Here is a 25,463-nt window from a genome sequence, read left to right as displayed (position 1 = left end):
TCATTAATTTTCCATCACACCAAGAAAACGAGAGAAAGGCCTGTAAGTTATTCTATATTTTGACAGTTTTGTAAAATGCTTCCATGGTCTAAAGATTTAGACCAAAATTTGAACGACATAGGATCTTACGTTAGTCATTAGAATTCCTTACAATTAAAAGACATTTTCGTTGAGTTTTTTATCCATTTTTTGCATTTTTTTGGTTTGACAATTTTTAAATGGATAAATTCAATTTTCGTTAAATCGTAGGTATTTTACTTTTGGATTCAATTTATATGAAATATATGCATAAAACTTCTTCTTCCTTAGGGTTATAGCTTTTTCATATTATATCAACCTTGAAGTACAAAAAAAGAGGTATAATTGGTAGTCTCTGGGTTCTATATGACAAAATTTGAAATATACCCAAGGTCATGAAAAAAAATTACTTCCTAAGAAAAGTTTCGTTAAGTTTAAAAAAGTTCGTTATGAATAAAGTAAAATCATGAGATCGCTTTCGTTGATTTTTATTGAATTATATGCACATTTCAATGCACACATTTGCAACAAATAAAAAAATTCTCTTTTTATTCTTTTCAGGTAAGATGCTTGTTTTTGGATGTCAAAAAACCCCATACCTTGTTTTTTTCAAATTCCGTAAGTATTTCGTTGGCTGTTAATTAAGGTTTAAAACAAAATTAATAATCAAAGTCACAAACAATTTTATAGATATATTCTCTATAAGAAGTTTCTCTTGTAGACCTAGTCTATATAAGCCACGGTAATGACAATTTTTAACAATTTCCTGTTGGTTAACCAAAAGATTAACTTCTTCAGAGTAATTTTTGTATCATGTAAGATTCTTAAAGTCAAAGTAATAGTGAGCCTAGATTTGGAAGATGCCCATGGTACTCACTTTTTTGTTTTTGCTTTTTTTCTGTTTATCTTAAATTCCGATACTTATAAAAAAACAACCTTAACAAAAATAAAATAATAAGAATTCCTTTCCAAAACAGAAGTCATCTCTAACTGAATGTCATTTATTTTTAGACCAATAAAAAAAAAACTAATAACCTAGGTCTATATATCAATTTTCCCAGAACTTTTAAAATAGATCAGAGAAAATCCTCGAAAGATTCTTCAAACTATTATTATCCTGAGCCCAAAGTTACCATTATTTTTGTTTTATTTTTTGAAGAATTCATTAAGTCGAAAAATTTAAGTCCTTTTTTCACAAAAAAAAAAAAAAAAAAAAAAATGAAAAAGAGACAAAACTTACATATAATGCCATTGGAAAATAACTTATCACATATATCCATAAAACTACAATACAACGATATATTTATATTTTGTGGCTTTTCTATATAACTACTACCTACAACAAAACCATTTGGGATAAAGGATGAACAACACATTACTTGAAAGCATTAAGGTAACCGTGTAACCTAGTAAAAGTTATTTTTGTTAGATACAAAATACATGTCCCAAAAAACGACATCAAAGGACGATACACACAACACACAACCAACCAACAAAAAAGGACACCGCAAATGTATCTTTGATGAATTTATCGTATCCTATAGAGAAGTAGATTGTATGTATATCTATCTATCTATCTTCTACCGGTATTAACTACACAACAATTTTTTTTACTTCAAAAAACATTCTAGGAAATTATACTCACTATAAAGAAAATACCCTCTCTCTTCCTTCAATTTGTATCCTCTTGTAACCAACAACTGTTCTATAGATACACTATATAAGTATTATAGAAGCAAGTTGTTTTTGTCTTATCAATTTTTTTTTTGGTATATATTCTATGTTTTTTCTATACGAGTATAGAATTTACCAAAAAAAAAAAAAAAATGAAAACAGGAAAATGTCACTGGATAGGTCTTGAAAAGTTGTAGTTCTTCTTCTTGATCATTTTTTCGTAAGGATAAAAAGCACTTTAGTTGTTCACTTTCATCCTTTATTTTTTTTTTTTTTTGTATGTTGGTTGTGTTTAGTTGGCTGCTTGGATGATTTTTTACTAAAAATAAACCCAGCAAAAGAAAAACACACGACAGGCATCTTGAAACGTTTTCGGTTTTTACTTAGAATTTTATATATATATAAGTCGGTACAAAATTTGGTATGTATCTCTACACAAGCAGAAATAAGCAAAAGCAACACAGTATAAGTCTTCCATTTTCCATCCATTTTCACAGAAGTAGCATCAGCTTCAGCACACAACAGTACCATGCCAATGGTATACCAATGCTCTCTAGCACCACCATCATCATTGCTCGCATTGTGGAGTGAGAAGGATTTTCTTTTTTAGAAAATTCATGTGCGTTGTGCGTGTACCTTTCAATGCACACCCAATAACGATTCGTCAGCTGAATCTATACAAGACAGGCACAGAGGGATGAAAGAAAATACGCACCAAAGGATGTTGTATAAGGAAGGGGGTGGTGATGGTATATATTGGGGTTGGCATGGGATTCGCGTGCTGCTTTCTATCTTATATTTCTCTGTGTACTATTTTCATCCTTGAAGATGTTCTAGAAAGCGAGAGTCCTGGTGAAACTTTAATAAGCAAACTGTGCTGCTGCTGCTGCTGCTGCTATTCCATGCTGCAGGGAGGTGGTGTTATACAACTTTTGACACACTCTGGTCTAAATTCAGATATACACATACAACCGCACCATCAACATCAACTACATCTCCCCCTTCTCTTCGTCCTTTATGCCGTATCCTATGCTCCGATTGCGTGGAAAATTCGTTGAATTGCAAACGTAGAAGCTGAAAGAAGGAAAACTTTCAAGTTGTTTTACTTTACGCATTTTCCTTCTCGCATTTCCCAAAGTCTCTTTTTCGTTCGTCTTTAAATTCGATAATACATTTTGAACTGTGTAGAATGGAGGGGTTGGGTGGTCTCTAGGAGCTCCATTTATAAGGATATACAACAACAGCACAAAAAAAAACGAAGAAGAAGCAAGAAAAAAAAAATGACACCAGGAGAGAAATTGCTTTTATTGTGCGCACCAGTGTGTTGCAACAGCATTGTGTATGTTTAAGGGTTGGGGGGTTGATGGTGAGTAGGTGGTGGGTGGTGTATAGAAACTTTCTTGGTTACTGTATAATTCAGCAGGACAACGAGAACGACGAAGAAAGACGAAGACGTGGCACAAAATAATATCTACTCTACAACATCGCAGGAGGGAAAGTGAAAGTTTTCTCTTGTTCGTTTCTTATGTAACAAGAAACGAGGATACGAAGCATTTCCGTTTACTTTTTTTTTATATTTTATTTTTTGTTCGTTTTTCGTTTTTGTTGTTTTCCTTTTTTTTTTTAGAGTGAAAGTAAAAGTGAATTCAAGTGAAAGTTAAGAGTAGTCGTGGTTGGGGGTTGGTTTGGTTTTCTTCTTGTGTTCAGCTGTAACATGACAGCCAGAGTGTGCTGAAAGATGGTTTGTGTGTCGGTTTGGTTCGGTTGATGATGGTGATGGGTGGGTTGGGGGGTTGTGGTGCGTTTTTCCTTGCTTTTCCTATCCGAATTAATTTTCCAAGAAGACGTAGATTATAAAAAGAAAATTTTCCCAAGAGGGATGAGCGACAAGCAGGCAAACGAGAGATATAGAGTGAGAGTATAAGAAGGGGGGGATGGTTTTTCAGATGTTGCAAGTGGATGGTGGGCTATTCAGAAATTGGGACAAATACATTTATTTCGTCATCATGCTCGTTTCCGTTTACTTTTTTTTTTTGTTTTGTTATTTTGTTTTGTTGTGTTTTTTTTTCTACTTTACTTTTGCTTGCGTCTTGTAAAAAGGAAAGAAAGTGAATTTTCTTGAGAGATGCATATATAAATGTGTGCGTGTGTATATTACACAATGTATACCATGTAATGACTATGTAGACCAAGGAAAAACTTAGAGACAAACTTAGGCCCCTGCACAGGCACACTAAGGGAATAATACCTACCTCCTACTCGTACTATATGTATGTAGCTAAGTATAGATTTTCTTGTCCGGGGAAAATTGATGTTAAGAGGGTTGAAAGTTTAGAATTTTAGAATGGACAACTGATGGATGATGGGTGGGTGGTTGATGGTGGTGATGGTAGCTGCTATGGGCATTGGTTTCGTTGTAGAGTTGGGCATTTGGGTAGTTGACATCAGTGTAAACTTCAAAGAATGCCACGCCACGCTCTATAGGAGGTACTAGATTTTTCATGGTATAGAGGAATATATATGTATATATAAAATCCAGGCATGATGATGTTTAGAATTGAAAATTGTAACAGCAGCAGCAGCAGCACTTGGCACTTTAAGAAAGTTTTTGACGGCTTAAAAATTTTCTTTAGTTTTATATCTACCTACTTTCTTCTTCTGGTTGTGAAAAGTTTTCTTCTTCTAATATTGTAGAGAAGAGAAAATTTTATAATTTCCTGCTGGCAATGGTGATGACTGGAAATAAAATGAAATAAAAGCGATGAAGAGAAGAAAAAAACTTTTTTCTAAGCTATGTTTTAAAGCAATTTCGCAGTTGTTATAGTAGTAGAGTAGGGGTTGTATTATAGTTAAGTGTGTATATAAGTAAGAGATATAGAGAAATATTTTTTGGCAAGGATTGACATGACGTTAAGTGGGTCTGTTGGTTAAGTTCTATATTATATACATATATTTTCTTCATCCAGTTTAGGTACTGCTTATACATATTTTACTTAGAAATGACTGGCTTTGTCGTTTAGGAGACACACACAAAAAAAGGTTAAAAGGAGTTAATTGATCAGTAGGTACGTAATGAATTATGTGGTAATTCAAGCATAGTATAATTTTTCATATACTATTTATAAAAAAGCAGGGAAATTATTAATCGATTAGGAAGAAAATCGCAAAAGTTTTTTATCTCATTTACCTAACATTTAAAAAAAAAAGTCTAATTGTGGTGTTGAATGATTTAGTATGTTTCATCACCATCAGTTGAATGATTTAGATTACCTACTTGTTTAAGGAAGCTTTTGGAAATCTGAAGATATTGTAGAAAATAGGTATGTAAATCTTTTGGCTATGTGACAACCTACTCATTTAGAGAATTTTCAATGTAAAATAAGTAACTCATTAGTCTAAGGTTCAATTTATCATAGCAGTGCTAGAATGATGTTAAGACGATTGAAAAACTGTCAAATGGCCAGCACGTATTGTGAAGAACTAGGAAAATCCCTTACCGAAAAGAAAAGGATAATCTGGAAATTATTTCCATCCTTAACTTGTTCTTTATACTCTAAATTGATATTTACTTTGCAGCGAGATCAAAAGTCACACTGTTAATTTTATTCTACTCTCCCTCAAAAGGAGGCAATTTTTCTCGTTTATGTCTCGTTTTCAAGTTTTTACGGTTTTTATGTTTTTTTGGTACCGATTCCTTTCCTTTTCAAAGCGCAATTGAACTATGCCATTCTGTATTCCTTAACATCTAACGGTTTTCTTGAAATTTATTAAGTTTAGAATGAGAGGAGGATGATCGGACGGAAATTTTTGATTGAATTCGCTCTTGGTTTCTTTGGAATCGGAAATGAATATTAACATTTTCAATTTGTCTCCAAAAGATTTTAGACGTGTATTTAATTACACGTGTACATTATTTACACGTGTAATTACCAAATACACGTGTATTTATATTTACACGCGTAAATTGCTTTCGAATACGTAGACGATTTTGCGATTTAAACAAAAAATGCATTATATTGAATAAAAAGGCTATTGTTCGGGTTTGTTGCGTTTATTAGATTGATTTACAGACTGAAATTGCTGGCAAAATTTAATTATAAATTCTTATTCAACCCGCAGTTGGGTTATAGTATAGTGTAGGTAGTATAAGTCAATTTTATTATTTTATAGTTTTTAGTTAAAATTCATTAAATTTTGTTTTCCATATAATCTATTACAAAATCTACTACAAATGTGAAAAAAAATCAATGAAATGACAAAATCAGGAATCTGTTAAAATTCAATTTTTTGTATTACGCAAGAGAAAAAAATATTTAATGGTGGTATAGGCCATTGTGTGCATTATGGGTGCAAACATTTTTTTTTTGAAAAAAAAGCATTTGTACATTGTTAGCTACATTTTAAAACAATAAACACTAACATTAGTTGCAGCGTTTTTATGCTATAAGAATTTCAAGGTCACCATATTGGATTTTTTAAACCAATTTTTTTAAATCAAACGTGAAAACTTTTTTGTGGTTATTTTATGGTTATATTCGTTCAATAAATCTTATCAGAATTCATTTTAGACTCTTATTTGATATGTGCATTGCGTAGATCTCAAAATTTTTTACATTTTATTGCAACCATGTCGAACAATTTTTCATTTATTTTTTCAATTGAGAGTGATTTTTAAAACTCTTTTTCTCGCCTTTTTTTTTTGTTGAATATTTTGGACTGAAAATAAAATAAATTTGAATATTCAAATTTAGTGCTAAGGTTAAAAGAAAACCTCAAGATTTTTCTTTAATGTGATCAGTAAAGAGAGCAAAATAAGATAGTCTGAGTATGCAACCCTGCCTCAGTTCTTTTGTTTTTTTGTTTAAGTTTTGTCCAGGAATCTGGCCGATTTCGTTAAATTTGGTAGATTAAAATCCCTTTAAAGCAATAACTACCTGTGATTTTTTTCTCCAAAAATATCACATGAAAATCATAACATTCAGCTCATCAAAGCTTTTTTTTTTTAGTAAAAAAAAAATAATAGTGCTAAACTCACACTCACATGTCTATTTGACTCGCAAAATATAAAATCTAGTTTGCACTTTCACCGTCTTTGCCAAATTTTGAAATTTTTTAGTTTTTACGTCCAAATTATAATTTTCAGTAAAAAAAGGCAACAAGTTTTGAAATTATATCACCTAGCTTATCACAAAATTTCAGTGCGTGCATAAATTTATACATATAAAATATTTACGCAGTCACATATAATTCAGGAAATATATAGGTACATTTTTTTCTCTAAACCTGAATATGCGTACGAGGTGTGCAATATAAAACACAATAAACGATAAAGAATACAAAAAAATAGAAACAAAATCAACGACAACGCATCGATTGCGTAAACCCACTTAGAGAGCTTTATGGTTTTAATTAGTTTCGCAGTGGGTAATAAAAATGCAAAATTTTGCGCCACTATCAGTTAGGAATACATAAGTTTTGTATACATTTTCTTCCTACATACAAAAAACAAGTATATGTCTATGTTTTATAAAAAAATAAATGTTCGTTGAATAGAATAGAAAAAAAAATTGAAAAAGTCAAAACTACACTTAAATTCAAGGTTAACTTTCAAGGCAATCGACTCTACGCATTCTTATACGCATATAGAAAAATTCACAAGCAAACAAACAAAAATTGTAGAGATAAATTACTGCATATCACCTTCCTGTGAGTTATTTTTTGTTTTACTTGAAACTTATTTTTAGTTCAATGTATAGTTTGTCTGGCAGACATTTTTTTATTTGAAAAGCACAGTATATTTTTTTTTTGTTTTTAATAACGAATGTGACCAGCTTTTATTTATGTCAAAACAACAAATTGTCGGTTAAATATCTAACCATTGTACTTATTGTATTTTTTCTACAAACAAACTAAAAATATCATGTGCCAACTGTCATGTAAGTACGGGCATATAGCTTTTTATATTTTTTTTGAACCAATTAAGCCCTATCTGAAGGGCATAATGATTATGCGTAGTGCTTCCTCTATCACTAACACATACCACTTATCAAATACGCATATACACACAACACACTTACGCATTTCTAAAGTAGCTTTAGATCATTAGATCGTTAACACAAAATGAAAAAAAAAAATAATAATAACTTTGAATTTATTGCCTCTCATAACCCCCTTGATCCCACAAAGTGGCGTTACTGTTACACAAGTGACACAACCATACGATGCGATTGTTGACGTTTGTGATTTTTGTGTGTGCTCATTGTCATTGCGTTTTGTTTAAGTTAAGAGAGATATTGAAGCTTGTTTGTGCTTTGAACGCACTATTTTTGTGTAGACTTGACCTAATTCAAAACCACCATGTTGCCTTATATTGCGGTCACACAGAAAAAAAAAAAACTATACGAAGCTTCATTTGATATACTCGTATCGTACTATGTACTGCAGTTAATGGGCGGTCGTATCGCAGACGCATAGACTCTATTTTGTGCGTTATGTCAATGTGTTGTTAGTTGTATAGTATCGTTAGATGGCCCCTAATTTTGATGAGTAGATAAGTACGCTTGGATGTAATTGTGTGTTTTGTTATTTCATTAGATAGTTTGCATTGGTATTTTTGTCTAAACAAATTAATCATTTGGATACTGTCATGAATCTTTACTTTTTTATAAAAAAAAATTGAAAGTTTCGATTCTCGGAAATCTTTTTTAAGTGATTTTTATCAAAATTGAAATCAGTTTAAAGCCATGCAAGATACATTTTTACATGAAAATGCGTGCCTATAGGAAATTCAAAACAATTTTAAGCAAATTGATCATTATTCACTACTTAATCTAATTAAAAAATGCATTATATTGCACTTCCTCTAAGTGCTCTATAGTTTGCACACTCCACGACACTTTTGGTACTTTAAGAAACGCTATCCGCAATTTATTTTGTCCATTCATTGGCATTATTATGATTGTAGATACTTTGCAACGCTGTCAAAAAATTAAGCTACCATTATGTCTTCTATTTTAAGTACATTGCGTGTAATTTTGAAAGGGACAAAATTGGACCTAGCACGTTTCCATGTGGTACCTCATAAACTGTTTCTGCTTATACATATAGTTTACGTCAGGCAGTACTTTTTTTTTTATTTCAATCTTTCTTACCTTACTTTATAAAAATCAAACAAAGCACTCAAAATAACTGCCAAATAAATTTAATTTTTTCAAAAAGGATTCTGAGAATTTTTGCAGTGATTAATTGGTATCGAAGAGATCTCAGCGAAATGAACATCTTAATTCTTTTATAAAAATTAATCCATGTGCATTCATATTTTCAGACTGTATTTTTTTAAGTTATTTTTGTAGGTTGTATGTGAATCGGTCATTTAAAAACCTCTCAAATACGGCAGTGAACATTTTGAAGGAGTCAATAACTTTTACATTCACAAATAAAATATGATTTAAGCGAGTTTTTTGAGCTGCAAATAGATTGAGCCTAACATTTCAATACTCCATTCAGCCCAAGCTAAATATTTAAAAACCAATTCAACGCAGACATTCACGTTGCAATACCTTCAATTTTCAATGTCTGCTGACAATTTTTTTCTTCGTAGTTGTAATATTTAAAATATAAACTCCTCAAAAAAAAAATTAAATAAATAAAATTGGCTACCCCAACAAAAATGCAAATAAAAAAAAAAACTTGCTGTCCCCAAAATTGCCCCCAAACAACATGTTGAATAATAAAATCATAAAAAAAAGAACCCTTTTCTTCAAGGTATTAAAGCGCAATAAATACCACTTTCCCCTCATTGTTCTTCTTTTTATACCTCATATCTCCCCCTATATCGCCGAATTGTAAGGAATTCAATTCAAACAAAAGAAGAATCTATATAACACAATTCCTTTTCATATTTAACTTGTAAATGTCCTACATTCAATATCCGCCTTGAAAAAAAAAGGAAAAAAACAACACAATGCCTCAATAATTTTTACGAGTTAAATACCCATTTAACTTAACACCAAAAAGAGCTAAGTAGAAAGAAAAAAATTGAAAGAAAGGAAGAAAAAAATAAATGAATTATTCGTTCTTTCTCACCAGTTTTATTTTATGATATTGTCTTGTCGAAGTAAATAGATCTCTAATTATCTTAAAATTCGTCCTTTTTTTCAATCTTCATGCATACATTTACAATGTGCGTATCGTAAGTAAATCAGGTTGTTGAAAGAAAGTATTCCTTGATTATGGAGTATTAAAAAAAGAGTTATATGGCTTTGTGTGAGTGTGTAATGGTGGTAGTTGGTGAATCCTTTTTATGCAAATTTCTATAAGTTGACATCAATGTATTGAGTTTTATTTGGATGAAAGACACTGTGAAAGGACAAACTAAATACAATCTTAGAGTCTTCCTTTTCTTACTTTTTTAAAGCTGATGATTTCAATTTGGGTCGAATCCTTTATTTCTTTCACATAACATCAAAACGCATTTAGTTCAACTTCAATTGGCAAAGTTTCTAAAAGGGGTAAATGCAAATTATGTCAAATTCTTATTTGATTTCAAAATGTATATTCTTCGCCCTAAATTTTGAATATAATAATACGCATTTAAACTGCAGTGCGTACATGCTTTTCTTTCAATGAACATTAGAACTTAATCAAACAGAAGCGAAATTCATTTGGACTCTCCCTAAATTTTAAAGCAAGTTTTTCAGTTTCCTCTGAATTGTCAGCAGCAATTCTTTGATTAAATGGTTTGTATTGCATATATTTTTCATCAAAAAAAGAAGTAAGAATAGAAAAAAAAAAAAAAAACGCGTGCAAAGTTCAAAGAAAAAAACCTAAAAATTTGCATTGCGTAATAATTGCGTGAACAAAAAAAAAACCATGAAATCCTGTTTACGTGCATCAGGACCCCTTATTATTTATATACCTATACTTCCTTTGTCCCTTAACTGAAAGAAGGTATAGGTTATACCTTATGCTACTTGCGCGGCGTGTCCTTCGGTGGTTTCGGTTTCAACTTCTATGTTGTTGTTGGTATTTTATATGTTATTTTTTGTTCAAAAATTTCTTGATATTGCAAAATAAACATGTTCAAGTTTATATGCGTCCTATTTCTCTTTTTCATGTGTATTTAATGTAGGTTCATACAAACATACATATATCTTTCTTATTGTGTCATACATTTTCATGAATTTTTAGCTCGTACATTCATATAAATAAAATTGTGCGTTTTTATAAGAAGACAACTTCTTTTTTTTTTGTATAAAGAGTGGATCATTTGAAAACAATTAAAATGAAGAATTCAAAAGGTGCATTGTTCGTTCGGATTATTCACGCGTAGTTTAATGTTGTTCTAATTTTTTATTCGCATTTTATTGAATTCAGATCTGCGTTTATTAGAAGTTTTTTTTTTCTTATTGGGTTGGAACCTCTTCCTTTTTGTATTACTTCGTATTGCTGCGTTTAAAAAAGTGACGACTCAAGGCTATTCACTAACAAAAGGATGTTTTGAGCATTTATTATTTAGTTTCAGATTGTTTTAATTTAATAATTTAAACTTATTTTTAGAAATTGAGCTTAGAAAATAATTTTATTTTAGAATGTTCATATCGTGAATTTTCCGATATCCTGAACATTAAAAAAGTTACAAGCCAAAAAAGTTAAAACAAAGAAGTGCTCAAAACTAAACAATATTACACACTTTTACCTAGGCTGAGTAGAAGGCGATATATTTAATAAAAACTAAAATCCAAGATGACGGCCAAAAGGTGAATTTCACGAGTGCGAAAAATCAAGGTTATGATATTCAGCCAATTCACTATCGAATGAGCATAAACTGCTGGGTCAAATTATAAATACTATGGACTACTTTTTTTTTGCAGAGAACTTTGCAAGTCCCCCACCCACAAGAAAAGTTGTCCGATCCGTGACATTGGCTCGTATGCAATAAAAAATGAGCTTAAGCTCTTATCTCACTTTTCAGTATATTTTCTTGAAGTCTATCTCATTTTCTTGAGATAGATCTCTAAAAAATGAACTGAAATGAGAGATAGAGCTTAAGCTCATTTTTTTCGCATATGAGCCATTAACTCTTTTTTTATTTAATTTAAAACAATTAAGAATAACGGTAGCCGACATTATTCGCCAAATTGTCAAAACATGACAATGTCAGTTTGGAAGATATTACCTTTTTATGTGTACTGTGTTCTTTAAGAACCTACCTTTAAAATCTCTTCTTTTCCATGTCCCTCCCCTTGACAGATTAAAACACTCTGCCTCAATTTTGTCAAAATCAACCATTTTTTTCAATACTGTTTTTATCTAACGTATCATAGGCTTGACTTTTCGAATTATGTTACTTGGATATTAAGTCTTATGAAAACTGAACTAAAAAACTGAAATCTTTCAACATCGAAGAAGAGCTAGATCCTCCGTTTTTAATGAAATAACCTCCGTGAATTTCATGAAATAACCCATTACCATAGTACATTTTACGGCAAAAAAATTCGACAAATTGTATTTTAACACGAAACAACTTGAATTAAATCATTTTTAATATGTTATAACATCAGATATTCTGTGATTTAAAATAAGTACAAAAGTATATTAATGCATGTGCTTAAGACACAAATTCATATTTCACCTTAACGGTTGTAGATTTTTTTGATTTTTATTATATCAACAAAATACGTACACGTGTGTCCTTTTTTGTAGAATCAGCCAAAAAAAAATTTGTATCTGCTATTAAGCTACCGCTTTCCATCACTACAAATTATAAATAAAACTTAAATTTTAAACATTAAACCAATTTGACAGCTCGCGCGCATCAAAGCGCTTAGTATAATGATGAAGAAGATGATGCCAATGTATATATATCTTTTCCTGAGAATTTTGTCCCAAACTGCAGTTTTTTTTTTTGTTTGTTTTGTTTGCTTGCTCGTTGTTCGTTGTGTTTGCTAGGATGTAGTATCTTATGACTTAAAATTCACATGAATTAAATACTAGAAGCAATGTATATGTATATATATCGGCAAAACCTCTAAAGCATAATGAAATTGGACTAAAAAAGCATTCTATACCTCTATACAAGATAAAAAAAGAAACAACCGTATCGGTCAAAGAGATACAAAAATGCACACAAGTCCTTATTCATAAAATACACAAAATAAAAAAAAGATATATAACAAAAATGAAATTCTATTCTCCTCTTGATTAGACAAATTCGCGGAAAACGCATCAGCATGATGATGGAATCTTCTTCTTTGGGGCTTCAATCGCCAATACACTGTATAAAGAAGAAGAAGAATAACAGAGGTACATCTGGTCTTTTGTTTCTTTTACCTATCCTGTGCAATGCGCCTTGAAGATGTTTTTTTTTTTTTTTGCTTTGAACTTGTTTTTTTGTCCTCTTTGCCGGTTGGCAGTTTAAAAGTAATTGTAGCAACGTCTACAAAGTCGATCTTCTATATCCTTAGTTGAACTTATGCCCGCTTTTCAAACTTAAAAGTTCAAAAAATGTAAATTGAAAATTTTTAACTTTGTTAACTTTTTGAAAATTTTTAAAAGACTTTGGATGAAAAGTTCTTTAACTTTGAGTCAAGCTAAAGCTAGATTATCCTGCTAAAATTTGAACCAGGAATAATTTAAAAGCAATGTAGGTACATAACGCTGATTACTTTTAGCTGTCAAAATCAAGATGCGAAACAGGAAAACCCCTTTGAAATGGAATAACTCTTGCCAAAGTATGAGTCGTTTTTAAGATGCATCTTTACCCCTTAAATTCTAACACGTATTCGGAAAGCTTCTCTTTTTAACTTTGAACAGCTTCCTGAGTAAAATTCTAGGTTTGAAGAAGGTCTTATGAAAATGATGGCCCAGTAGTTAATTGAAAAAATATCTAAAAAATAAAATGAAATGCGATGATCTTTAAATCTCTAGCTGCTTCCCTATTTAATAAAAAAGCCTGCAGACTTAGAACCCTATAACTCTCAGACAGGGAAATTTCCCCACAAAATTGAACGAAACTCAAACTCATGATAAGCTATGCCCCTAACTTTTGAAGGTCTCCATTTGAAATGCAACGTAAATGTAGCAAATATTTCATAGACTTAACCTTCTTCTAAATGACTCACGTTTTTCATTCACTTTCTGTTACTCTTTCTACATCTTCGAATAAGAAAAAAGTACTGTCATCATGTTCCAAAATATCATTTAAGTTTATGACCGGAAATGGGTTATCTAAAAGTTAAACGCAAGTAACAAGTATACAATAGCAGCAAGCTGCAAGAGTATAATTCTTACCGACTTGTCTTGTAATCAATGTTAGGTTGTTATAGAAGAAAAAAAGTCAACAACCAAAAAAAAAAAACTTACTGAACAAAATTTGAAACTGTGCACAACGAAAGATCAAGTTTCGCATTAGCGAGAGATTTCCTGGAAATTATCGATTTGTTGAAGTTAAAATTTTTTTTTCTTATTTTTTTTTTTTTTTTGTATAACAGTTTCTTTGTATTTCATTCTAGGTATGTTATATGTGTGCATTTTCATCGATTATGTTTTAATTTTTTTTTTCATTTCGTTTCGTTGCCTTATATCCTCTATGAACTTCTTCTAACTATAAACCGTATGATGTTACTTTTGGTCGTCTTCGATCGTTGTCGGTGTGGTAGTTTTTCTGCACGCGGCATGTATAGAATTATAAGAAAAATATATATGCATTGTTTGTTTATATTTTGCCGGCCAATTCTTTTCAATCGAAATTGAGGAATTTCGATTTTTTTTTAGGTCGAATTCTATAAGTTGTCATTCGCATTTTTATTTGAGTTTTTTTTTCACATTGTCATTTGTAACCTACCTTACCACGTGAAATGCATAAATGCAAACAAAAGTTAGAGCCATCAATTCAGACAGATATTATAGTTTTGGCCTAAAGTCAAACTTGTTATTATTCCGTTTGCTTTATCAAGTTTTTTGTTGTTTCATGTTTTTTTTATGTTTTTTTATAAGTCGTCATATGGTGTGTGGTAGGTGCCTTAGAGATTCCGTTAAATGACTCGAATTTGACTTAACGATGACAAAATGTTATTAAATGGTTTATTTTAGGTTAGGACCTTGATAATCAATATGGCAGAAGGAAAAATTACCTTTTTTAAAGAATAGAAAAAAACCTATCGTAAGGCAGCAATGGCGCCGGCTGACAAGAACATTAAGGTGCACAAGTAGATATTTAGTTTCAAGAATTAAGCAAAAAAGTTGGGATATAATGAAGACAAAATTATAACTCAACTTATTTTTGGTGCAAAAAGTTTTCATTTTTTTATTTTTTTTTTTTCTTTCAATTTATGAAAAGTTATTCCGGGAACGCTTGTGTGCCCCCAAAACTGAAATTCAAAAACCACTAAAATTTGTCTTATGAAAATAGTACCTAATAAAGTATTTTATTTATTTATAACATTGGCATTTTAGAAAGTAAATAAAATACAACATAAACCCATCATTCCTTTAAGCCTTCATTTTCGGAAGAATAAATGTTCTTACAAAAGCTGAAAAAAGCCTCGAAAATTTCCGCAGAATATGAATATTTCTCAAAAATTAAAATCAAATATCGTTAAATTCCTAAAAACGAATACCATTATTAAAATCTATTCCAATTATAAGAACCTTGCTTCTGACCAAAAATCTTAAAAAAATTCACTTTACCTTACAATTAAATTTTATTGAAACATGCACTTTGTAGTTTTTGTTTATTTTACCCGAACATTTTATTTAGCATTGAAATTTAATTCAATTTTTCTTTTGTTTATTTTTATCATTGCAGAAGTTTCCTTGCACGAGAATAATAATACTAGCAAAAAATCAACACACAAAATACAAAAACAAAAAAAATATAAATGCTAATAAAGCTGGAAACTAAAAAAGGAAGAAAAAAAGGAAAATTCCGTTTGGCAAATAAGAAATTTAAAAAAAATACACATTTGGACAAGAAAAATTGCAGATTGGAGAAAATAATTTGAAGTAAAGGAATTCAAGACCTGAAAAACCCCGCAATAGAAGAATTTAAATCTTACAAAAAAAAAAAACTAAACTATATAAACAAAAATAATATATATATCTATGTATAACCCACCAAACAAACAAAAATAGAACATAAAGTTTTTATTTTTAATTTTATTTTAAGTTTAATTTATAATCCCCGATAGTTTGGCAAGAAATTGGGTGATTTTAAAATATAATTCAAATTAAAAAAAAAATATTTTCTTTGGATAAAAATACTGGAAAATCAAAAAATTAGTCAAAATGGATCCACAACAACAGTTTTGTCTAAAATGGAACAGTTATTCGTCAAATCTGGCAATGACATTTTCGAATTTATTCAAATCAGATTTACTGGCTGACGTGACGTTATCTTGCAATGGTAAGTACAATCATTTTTTGTTTTTCAAGCTTTAAATTATATTCTTAAAGTTATCATGTGTATAATTCAAAAGAGCATTATTACATTAAGTTAAAGTTATTGTTTTCACACTGTTTTGTCGCAAATGCAGGGAAAAATACCTACAACCTCAGTGGATAAAGGTCCATATTTTGAATTTTGATTTAAATTTTGGGTAACTTTAGATTAGGTATTTATCTTTTAGTCGTTTAACTATCTATTTGAGATAAATGCAAAAATTACTAGACTCTTAAAAGAAAAGTCCAAGACCGCCAGTTTTATTTTAGAGTACCTAGTTGGAAATGAATTTTTGTTTGAGTTTAGACTTTTAACTTTTTGTTAAACTCGAAAATCCGAATCAAAATCTTCACATTAGGAAACAAAATTGAGTCTTGTGAGACCTAGAAATCGGGTGAAAGGAAATCGACGTCGAAATTGAAAACCGATCAAAATTATTTTTTTTGAAAACTTTTCGAATTTACTTCAAATGAAATTGAAGCACTGTTTGTGTATTATAACAGATGAAAAAAGGGTAAACTTTGGAATGAATGCGCTAATAGACTTTTTTTGCTCAAAATCTTGGCAGTCTATACATTTTTTGTAAATCTTCATCTAGTGGTTTGAACTTTAAATTTGCGATTTGCGGACATGAGACTTTTGAGGTACGTTATTATAGAATGCCAAAACGAAGATTACTTCGTTTTGGAATTCAATTTTCTATTTGCATTCATTCCGAAGTAGAAAACTTTTTTAACTGGACTAGAAGTTTTACTCATTTTATGCACTTTTAAAAGTCTTTTAAGCGCAACCCATAAGTAATACAAAAAAGTTAACGAATAAAAGGCTCCCTTTTTAAGTAGTATGTAAAGAGAAAAAAAAATATTTTGTGGACTTTTTCGTCCCTGTTATTTGAAAACTTTAAATGGTATCTCCGAAAATTGTCGAATATCGATTTTTGACATATTGCCGTATAAGAGACAATACAGGATTAATACTTAAAAACAAGTTTAAAAAATGTGCTTTTTAGTGATCAGATCATAGTAATTGAATTTTTTAAGAGATGCAATTGTTCCTGGAATGATTTTTCGAGAAAATAATAAATAAAACAGTTTTTTTCAATTTTACTGCATGTTTTTGGTATGGCCTAATAGTAACTCAAATTTTTGAAATATTTATATTTGAAACATTGTTATTTTAAAGGAACTGAAAAATGAAACAATTATCTAAAAAAATGATGTTAATTCTGCACTTAATAATTTAATCTTGATCCTTGAAGGAACAACATTCGTTATGAGGAATTCGTATGATAATCCTGGAGATTCCTAACTATCCAGAAATACCAATTTATTGTTTTTTGTTCAAAATTACTTAATATAGGAACATATAAGAGTCATAAAATGTCTGCTTTAAAAAATACATACAACTTCTTCAATCTTTCGCGGCACAACAAGCCTAACCTACATTAACAATTGTATCAATATATACAATTCACACACTACATAAAGACCTCAAACAATCAACGAATATATCCTAAAAGATTTACCGCCCCAAAATACAACAAAAAAAGAAATCGATTCATAAAAACCAGACTCACAGACATATATTATACCACAAGTATACTATGTAGTTAGGTATCAACCAACAAAAATGTCTGAAACGCGAAAAAATATTGATTGAACCAAATAGCACATAAAACCATATGTTTACTAAGTACCGACACATAATAATATTAGGTATAAATATTATACACCAGTATTATGTTCGTTTTTCTAGGGCACAGAGCACGTCCTTAAAGTCTTAGCTTCAAAAAAGGAAGAACAAGATAGACACAACAAAAAAATAAAAGAATGAAAAAAAAACCCTCATAACATTTGGCAATAAAAACAAATCCACCTTCTTTGAATAAATTCAATGAATGAAAGCGTAACAGATAAACTTGTTTCGGCAGAGAGACTCATCAACAGACATAACATAAAGTAAATATGTATTTATATAATAAAAATAAAACAACAGTCGTAAAGCAGCAACCCCCCCCCCCAAATACCATCACTACTCCCCTTACACCCGCAAATAACCAATCTTCATTCCATTCAAAGATATCAAAAGTTCTCTCCTTATTTAGAGTGAGTGATAAGGCATTGAACGCACAACAGACACCAACTGACACACAACTTCAAAAAATTAGAAACCATGTGTATTAGATGGTGTTAGTAAAGTAGAGTAGGTGCTAGGAAGAAAAAGGAAGAAAAATACAAATAAAACCTTCAAAGGGCAGGAAAACAAAACATAAACATACATAAATTATCTAGCAAGGACATTGAACTTTCCCAAGACCCAAATTTAACCCACCACAACTACACCCACCACCCGGTTCGGTTCGGTTCGTCCCGGCTATCACAAAACACCGCCACCGTCGAAGCTCTTTACAACAGAACCAGAAAAAAGAGTAAGGTATCAGAATCAGAACAGAAAACCAGAACCAAAAACCAAATTCAGGAGCCAACAACCAAACAAAAAAAAAAAATCAACAATTCTCAGCCTCAAAAGTGCGCCCAATAACCCAAAGAACCAAAAGCATTATCATCGTCATCAACATCATCATTTTTTTTTAATGATATAATAAATGTTATGGCGCGTATACGTAACGTAGTGTTAGTACTTTCCTCGGCTATGCGAAGAACCCTAATTTTGTTTTTTTTTTTTTTATTTATTTTTTTTTCTTTACCGGCTTCATTTTTATTTTATATATACGACATGTAGTTGGAATTTTCTTCGTTTTTTTTTCTATTCTTTTTGTGTCTTCGTCGTCTTTTTTCTACAGAGTTACCGTCACCGTACTATAATACTACCCGAACTGAACCGACCTTCTGGCTGTCGAATGTGTGTTTCTTGATTTTGATTATGAAATCGGGAGCAAAAGAGTGAGCTAGGTCGTCATAAGATGAGATACAAAAAAAAAAAAAGAAAAAACTTATCACACGAAATACACCGGTCGCTCTGTAATCTTGAAAAATGAATAAACTTGAATTGGAAAGGTCCTTTTGTCAATCAGTTCTTTTTATTTTCTGAATAATAAATTATTGTGTTTAGTCATTTGATAAAAATTATTTATATATCTACATTGAAGCACATGTTAAACATAGTTATGGTTATAATAGAGCTTTAAAAATGTTAAAAAGATATCAAAATTGGGGTTTACAAATTAATAAAAAACTTTCTTTTACGAAGGGCTCTATTTTGGCATGTTTTAAGTTATTTACTTTATGTCTTTAAAAAATTATCAGGTTCACAAAGAAAAACATTTCATTGGTTCATCAATTTGGTTTTTTTGCACACTCACTTCAAAAAAGGTACATAAATAGCAATTTTTTTGAAAAAAATAATACACGAATTGTTTTATTGTTTCGAAAGAAAATGAAGAGAATCGGTGAGAGTAAATTTTTATTATGAAAATTTTCCTCAAAAATTCTTGAGTCACTTCAAATGTAAGCGCAAGTTCTACTGGCCTTAACGTATGCTGCAAGAAGCAATATGGTCTGCCGATTTTTTCAAAATAAAGATGTTAGTTTCTAGTTTTCCGAAATGATAAACTTTATACATATTTCGGGAAGCTGTAATGTTTTACCAGGGTCTCATTGCGTCAACAACTTAAAGTTTTAAATTAAGTAAATTATGACAAATTGTGAAAAAAATATTTTGCATCAGTAAACGACCTCATATATTGGCTTGAAAATTGTTTTTAAATATTTCATCTCACAAATACAATATTTTCAAAAATTCTTATGAACAATGAAACTGAGCATTTTTCATAAAAAAAATAGAAAAATGAGCCAAAAATACCAGTTTACAAAGGAAATCCTGCTCGAAGGACCTAGTTCATTGTATATGATGGAGTTGAAACTAGTCTTAATTCTTTAGGATCAGAGTTTGAGAAACAATCAATCAAAAACAATAAATAAATTATAATATTTATCACTACTAATTTTAAACGAATCGATTTTTTATGCAGCGGGTCTTATTTCCAACTCAAGTACTACAAAAGTCTATAATTTTTTAAAAGTTGGAACATAAGTTCACAATCCGTTAAAAAAAAAACTTAAGAATGAAGGCCAAACATATGTACGTATAAACAACGAACTCGCTGCTTGAATTCACTATAGTATTCAGTATAGCGTGGGTATTAAATTTGTTAAAAAAAAAACCTTTTTTGGATTTTAGTACCCTTTGCACCTACCCCAAATTCTATAGTGAGCTGAAGGACAGGGGTTACGAGTGGTAATTTTTCAAAAATATGTATTGAAATTTTAATTTATGGACACTTTTTTCTTTATGCCCATTTAAAACAAGGTGGAGTTATCTGTTTCTTGCACCGGACGCGTCGATTAGGCAAGTTCAGTAGTTGAAATTTTGAAAACAATATAAATACTAACCGACATCAATTATGTCGGTATACCGCAATTTTTTTTCAAGATAATTTAGATACTCTTGTCTTTAATTAAATAGCGAAATTTTTTTATTTATCAACTATGTACTTTTTACTTTGAGGCATATTTTGATAAGATAATGCAATCATCAAAAATTCCAGGAAAAAATTCCTAGAACTAAATTTTTGTTAATCATACCGTTTGTTTACCTATTGTAAGTTGAAAATAATAAATTATTGCATTAATAGTTTTTGACAGTATACTCATTCTTAGATATCGTTAGATTCGAATTCAAATCTCCTTTCAGGAAATATAAGTAATTATATGTAAACTTAATTAAAAAAATATGCACTTGGAAAATTGGGACTATTTTGTTTTGTTCTGTGAAAATCCTTTGAAAATTTATTTCCAAAATCATAAATTTGTTTAGCTTTGATGTTTCGAAACGAATTAGAAAAAAAGGCTTACCATAAGTAAAAAAAAAATAATACATCGAAGAATAAAACAAAATAATTATAAATATTACAAAGAAAAATTGTATTTATAATTATTTCAAATAACAGTAAAAAAAAACAATAGATTAAAAATACCACCCTCGGGTTGTATGAATATTAAAATCATACCCATTCCATATACAAACCAGCCAAAAAATATGATGATGTGCAAAAAAGTGTCCCCAAAATTCTTGATTTGAAGAGAATATCCATATTAACACTTCTTTCTTCCTATTTTTTTTTTGTTGTTTAAATTAAACCCCTTTCGATAAAAATTTTCTTGCTACATATTGTAGAAGAAATTCATAATAAAAAAGTCTGATGTAAAACTTATTATTCATTGTTTTGATATTGGGTCTAGAAATATGCTACCAACATTGTGTACCATTTGACGACACATAGCTTTAGTGGAGTTTAAAAAAATAACAAAACAAAACTTAAAAAAAATACCCCATCAGTTAAAACAATAATAAGAACAGAAGAAACAGAAACAAAAAAAAAAAGATATACAAAAATATTATAAACAAATCTCTTGTAGAAGCAAGCAGCCAGCGCGAACCTACTCATACCAATTTTAATCAAGAAACATTTTTTGATTGATTTTACCAGAAATCGCCAAAGGACTAAAATAGTCCTTTTTTTGATAAATGTATGGTATAATGTTGGCACACAAGCTAGGATAACAAAAAAATCCAAAAAAAAAAAAAACAAGACATGAATCCATTTCGGCTACCATCACCAGTCGTCCTTTGAATGTGATTTTATAAATTTTTTTTATTGTGTGTTGTGTTCTGTTGCAAGAGTTATGTTGAACCGTCGAAGTCTGTGCTTCCGTCAAAAGGGCTGATACTGGCTTTTGTTATGTCAACTCATACGTTTCTGGTTTTGTGCGATTGGACGACGACAACAACTCTACGGAAATAAGTATACGAGTATGAAATGCAAAATGCTTCTAGTGTCGCTGTACACGCATCACTCACTCACTACCGCGAAGCAGCAGTAGCAACAGCAGCAGCAGCATCAGCGAATGAAAAAAGATAGAAAAAAAAAATACAAACAAAATGGTAGATACACTCCAAACACATCCACCCATCACGACCCACCATCAGAGCTCTGGCAGACAGGACACTTTTAACTCAACCCTTTCGCCATATATCCTAGCGATTTTTTGTGTGTTTGAAAAAAACATTTTCGTATACCCAGAAATACCCGAATATCTCGCGATAGCCCTCCCAGGCATGTTATTTTTTTTTTTTTTAATTTTTTGTTAGATATACGTGGGTTGTCCATAACGATTGTTTTTGAATTTCTTTGCCAAAGAATCCGCTACTATTCTCACTCTACAACAATATATGGGTAGAGATTGAAAGGAATGAGTTTGTAGGTAGTTATGTAGAGAGATGTAATCAAGGGAGGTTTGGTTGGATAGACGAAGCCTATGAAGCGCGTAATGAAAATGGCTAGATGTCTGGGCATTAGAGTTATGTGGTTAGGATGCGAAGTGATGGAGGTGTCTTTTTTGCCTGTTCCATCACAAATGGGGGATCAATCAGAAGTGAAAGATTAATTTTACCTTTAAAATGCTTTGAACATAATGGCTATACGATGTTGTTGATTTTTTTTTTATGTTAAAAGTCCAAATTTCAGTATCAAGAATTTAATTTAGGTATAACCATAAAATATTAAACAAAAAAAAAAAATACATAGACACGCGTATTATTTTGCGGTTTATTTTTATTTCATGATAAAATCATTTCAAAAAGGGTACACATTTCCAATTATTGACTTTTATTTTTTTCATTAAAAAAAAAATATTTTTTTAAACTCTCTCTACGAACGTCTATTAAATGAAAGAAACTACACATTACCATACCTACAAAAAATTCAAATCATAAATTATACAAAATTTAAGTTGCAAATTTTTATATGGAAGAAGGTTTCTGAATTTCGTTTACCGATTTCGCCGAAGTTTTTAGCAGCTTTAATAAATTATTTAGTGGCCATTTACACACTTGCAATCAGAACTTAATTTTAAAGACTAGAATTTGAAATTGGCTCTGAAGTTCCACAAGTTGTAACTAACTTTTTTACTCTGAAAGTGACAACACACAAAATTCTATAACAGATTAATTCACTTCATTCCTTGTGAGTTTATAAAGCTTCATTTTTCTTAATATTGTATAACGTTAAAAAGGTGATTATTGTACTATCTTTTACAAGGAAGCTTAATTATTTGTATTGAATAAAAAGTGGACACTCGGGCGTATACGTGTTTTTTTTTTAATATAATGGGACCTAAGAGAATATTTTGCTTTAAATGTGGGTATCTCGAATTTTGCTCAATACCAAAAACAAAAAAAAAAACAAGTTTATATCTTACTTTTCAGCTCCTTTTTAATTCCTAAATTCCAATAAAAATTTTTAAAAACATACGAGTATGTATCATCAAAATCTTTCAATCGTTCGCATTCTTCAAATATAACCACACAGTACACCGTGTTTGCCACTTAATCGGATATACCTCAGTGCATGTTTGTACACATAATTCATTTTTCGTTTTAATCCATCATAGTAAAAGGGGTTATCTGCTGGTTTTCGTTGGCTAACATAGTGCAATATGGTTTGAAACCAAAAAGAAAATCAAAAATTTGTTTGCATTTTCTAAAAATAAACACAGAAAAGCATGAATGCAGAAGAGAAGATAAGAGCAATTTCAACTTTTTACATCATAAATGTTTATTTTCAAAAATTGTTGAGTAGATGTTTGCAAAATAATATACTATGTTAATATATGCAAATGTATATTATGCATCTATAATTGAAACGAACGCTAGTGTTTCCTCCTACATTAAGTTTGGCAAACGCAGTTTATTTAAATTTTAAACAGTCAAACTTTATGAAACTCAATTCACAAATTTTAATCGTGTATCAATTTTTTTTTTATTTGGTTTGTGTCATATTTTACACTAAATTATACCAGACTCAATGTTTCTCATGTATTTTCAAAATCAAGGATCTCGTCAAATCAATTTTATTGAAAAAAAAACAACATGACGTATTTTATCTTCAAATAAAAAACAAACGATAAAACTACCCACCCTTTTGATTTTGCGAAACTTTCCACACACAAATATAACACCCAAAATTATAACATCACAGACCTATTCAATGTGTCGGCGCTTGAGAAAAAATAATAAAAGAATATAACAAAAAAAAAAGTTTATAAACAAACATAAACCGATTGGTAAGTTCCTCGAATCGATTCGACACACAGCAGTATTCAATACATGCATCTTATCGCATTTATTTCTGTTATTGATGAATCAAATGCAAAACAAAACAAAAAATCCAATAAAGTCTTAACAGTAAAAATAAATTTAACAAAAAAAAAAAAAAAAAATGCACTGTCTGGCTAGATTTTATGATTGTGTATGTTAGATTATTTAACCTAATGCGACTTTAGAAGAAAACGAACAAAAAAAAATATTATAAAAGTAGCAAACATGAAGCAGTAAATTGAATTGAACAGCACCTATCATTTTGTTGTTTTTTAATTTTTTTTTTTTGATTAATTATTGTGCAAAGTGTATGATGCGGAAATAGCTTGAATATGCGTTGTCATTTTTTTAACACCACATAGCAGTTCTGTTTTTTTTTTTTTTATATAAACAAAAATGACGCGTTTGGTTTTTTCGAAACTACACTATTTGAATGTGCAGATTTTGTTTTCGTTTCACCCAAGGCAAATTCGTATTTGCCGTAACAATTATTGTTTATCATTTAATTTGGGGTTCTTATATGCAAGGTTTTTTATTTGATTTTTTTTTCTTTGCATTTCTTCTTTACATTTGTGTATGTTATTGTGATTTGTTGAATTTGTATAGGTTTATATGTATGTACTTTTGTTATATTTTTATTTCTAAGACTGAAAAAGTAGGTCACATAAATAAAAATTAGAAAAAAAATGGCTGGAATAAAGCAACGCACTTTTGTTTTTATTGCATTTTTATTTTTATATTTTTGATAAAATATTTCTTGAATTTTTATCAGTTTTATAATTTGTTGGCAATTTTAAGCCAATTTTGTAATAAATAAATGAATATTATCATATTTGAAATAAATGAAGCTACAAAATATGACTTCTTATTGATAATAATTAGGTTGAATAAATTTTTTAAGTTCCTAAGCGGAAATATCATAAATATCAATAAATTAATCAGAAGTATAACTATCTTACTTGGGAAATCCGTTATGATTAAAAAATTTAAATTAAAAAAAAAAATTAAATTAAAAAAGGTTTGCATATATACAAAATTAAATTTCGAAATTCATTTCAAAAATCCGGTGAATACATGAAAAATTTTATATTTGTCTCAGGGTCACTCTGGCGAATACTTGTTTTTTTTTTAGTTTATGGTTTAATAAGGTATT

At 30.0% G+C, this 25,463-nt stretch overlaps 1 protein-coding gene across 4 annotated transcripts in view; it reads left to right on the top strand.

Moving 5' to 3' along the window:
- The window catches only part of LOC129921255 (zinc finger protein chinmo), a 79,500-nt gene that overhangs the window by 49,812 nt on the left and 4,225 nt on the right, over positions 1–25,463 (top strand). For all 4 annotated transcript variants that reach the window (XM_056002994.1, XM_056002996.1, XM_056002995.1 and 1 more), the window contains exon 2: positions 15,500–16,096. In XM_056002994.1, the coding sequence (XP_055858969.1) occupies positions 15,979–16,096 (118 nt within the window). In that variant the 5' untranslated portion in view covers positions 15,500–15,978. The remainder of the gene's footprint in view (positions 1–15,499; positions 16,097–25,463) is intronic.

Source organism: Episyrphus balteatus, chromosome 1, assembly GCF_945859705.1.
Source record: "Episyrphus balteatus chromosome 1, idEpiBalt1.1, whole genome shotgun sequence".
Taxonomy (NCBI): Eukaryota; Metazoa; Arthropoda; class Insecta; order Diptera; family Syrphidae; genus Episyrphus; species Episyrphus balteatus.
This window is presented reverse-complemented; position numbering and strand designations above follow the sequence as displayed.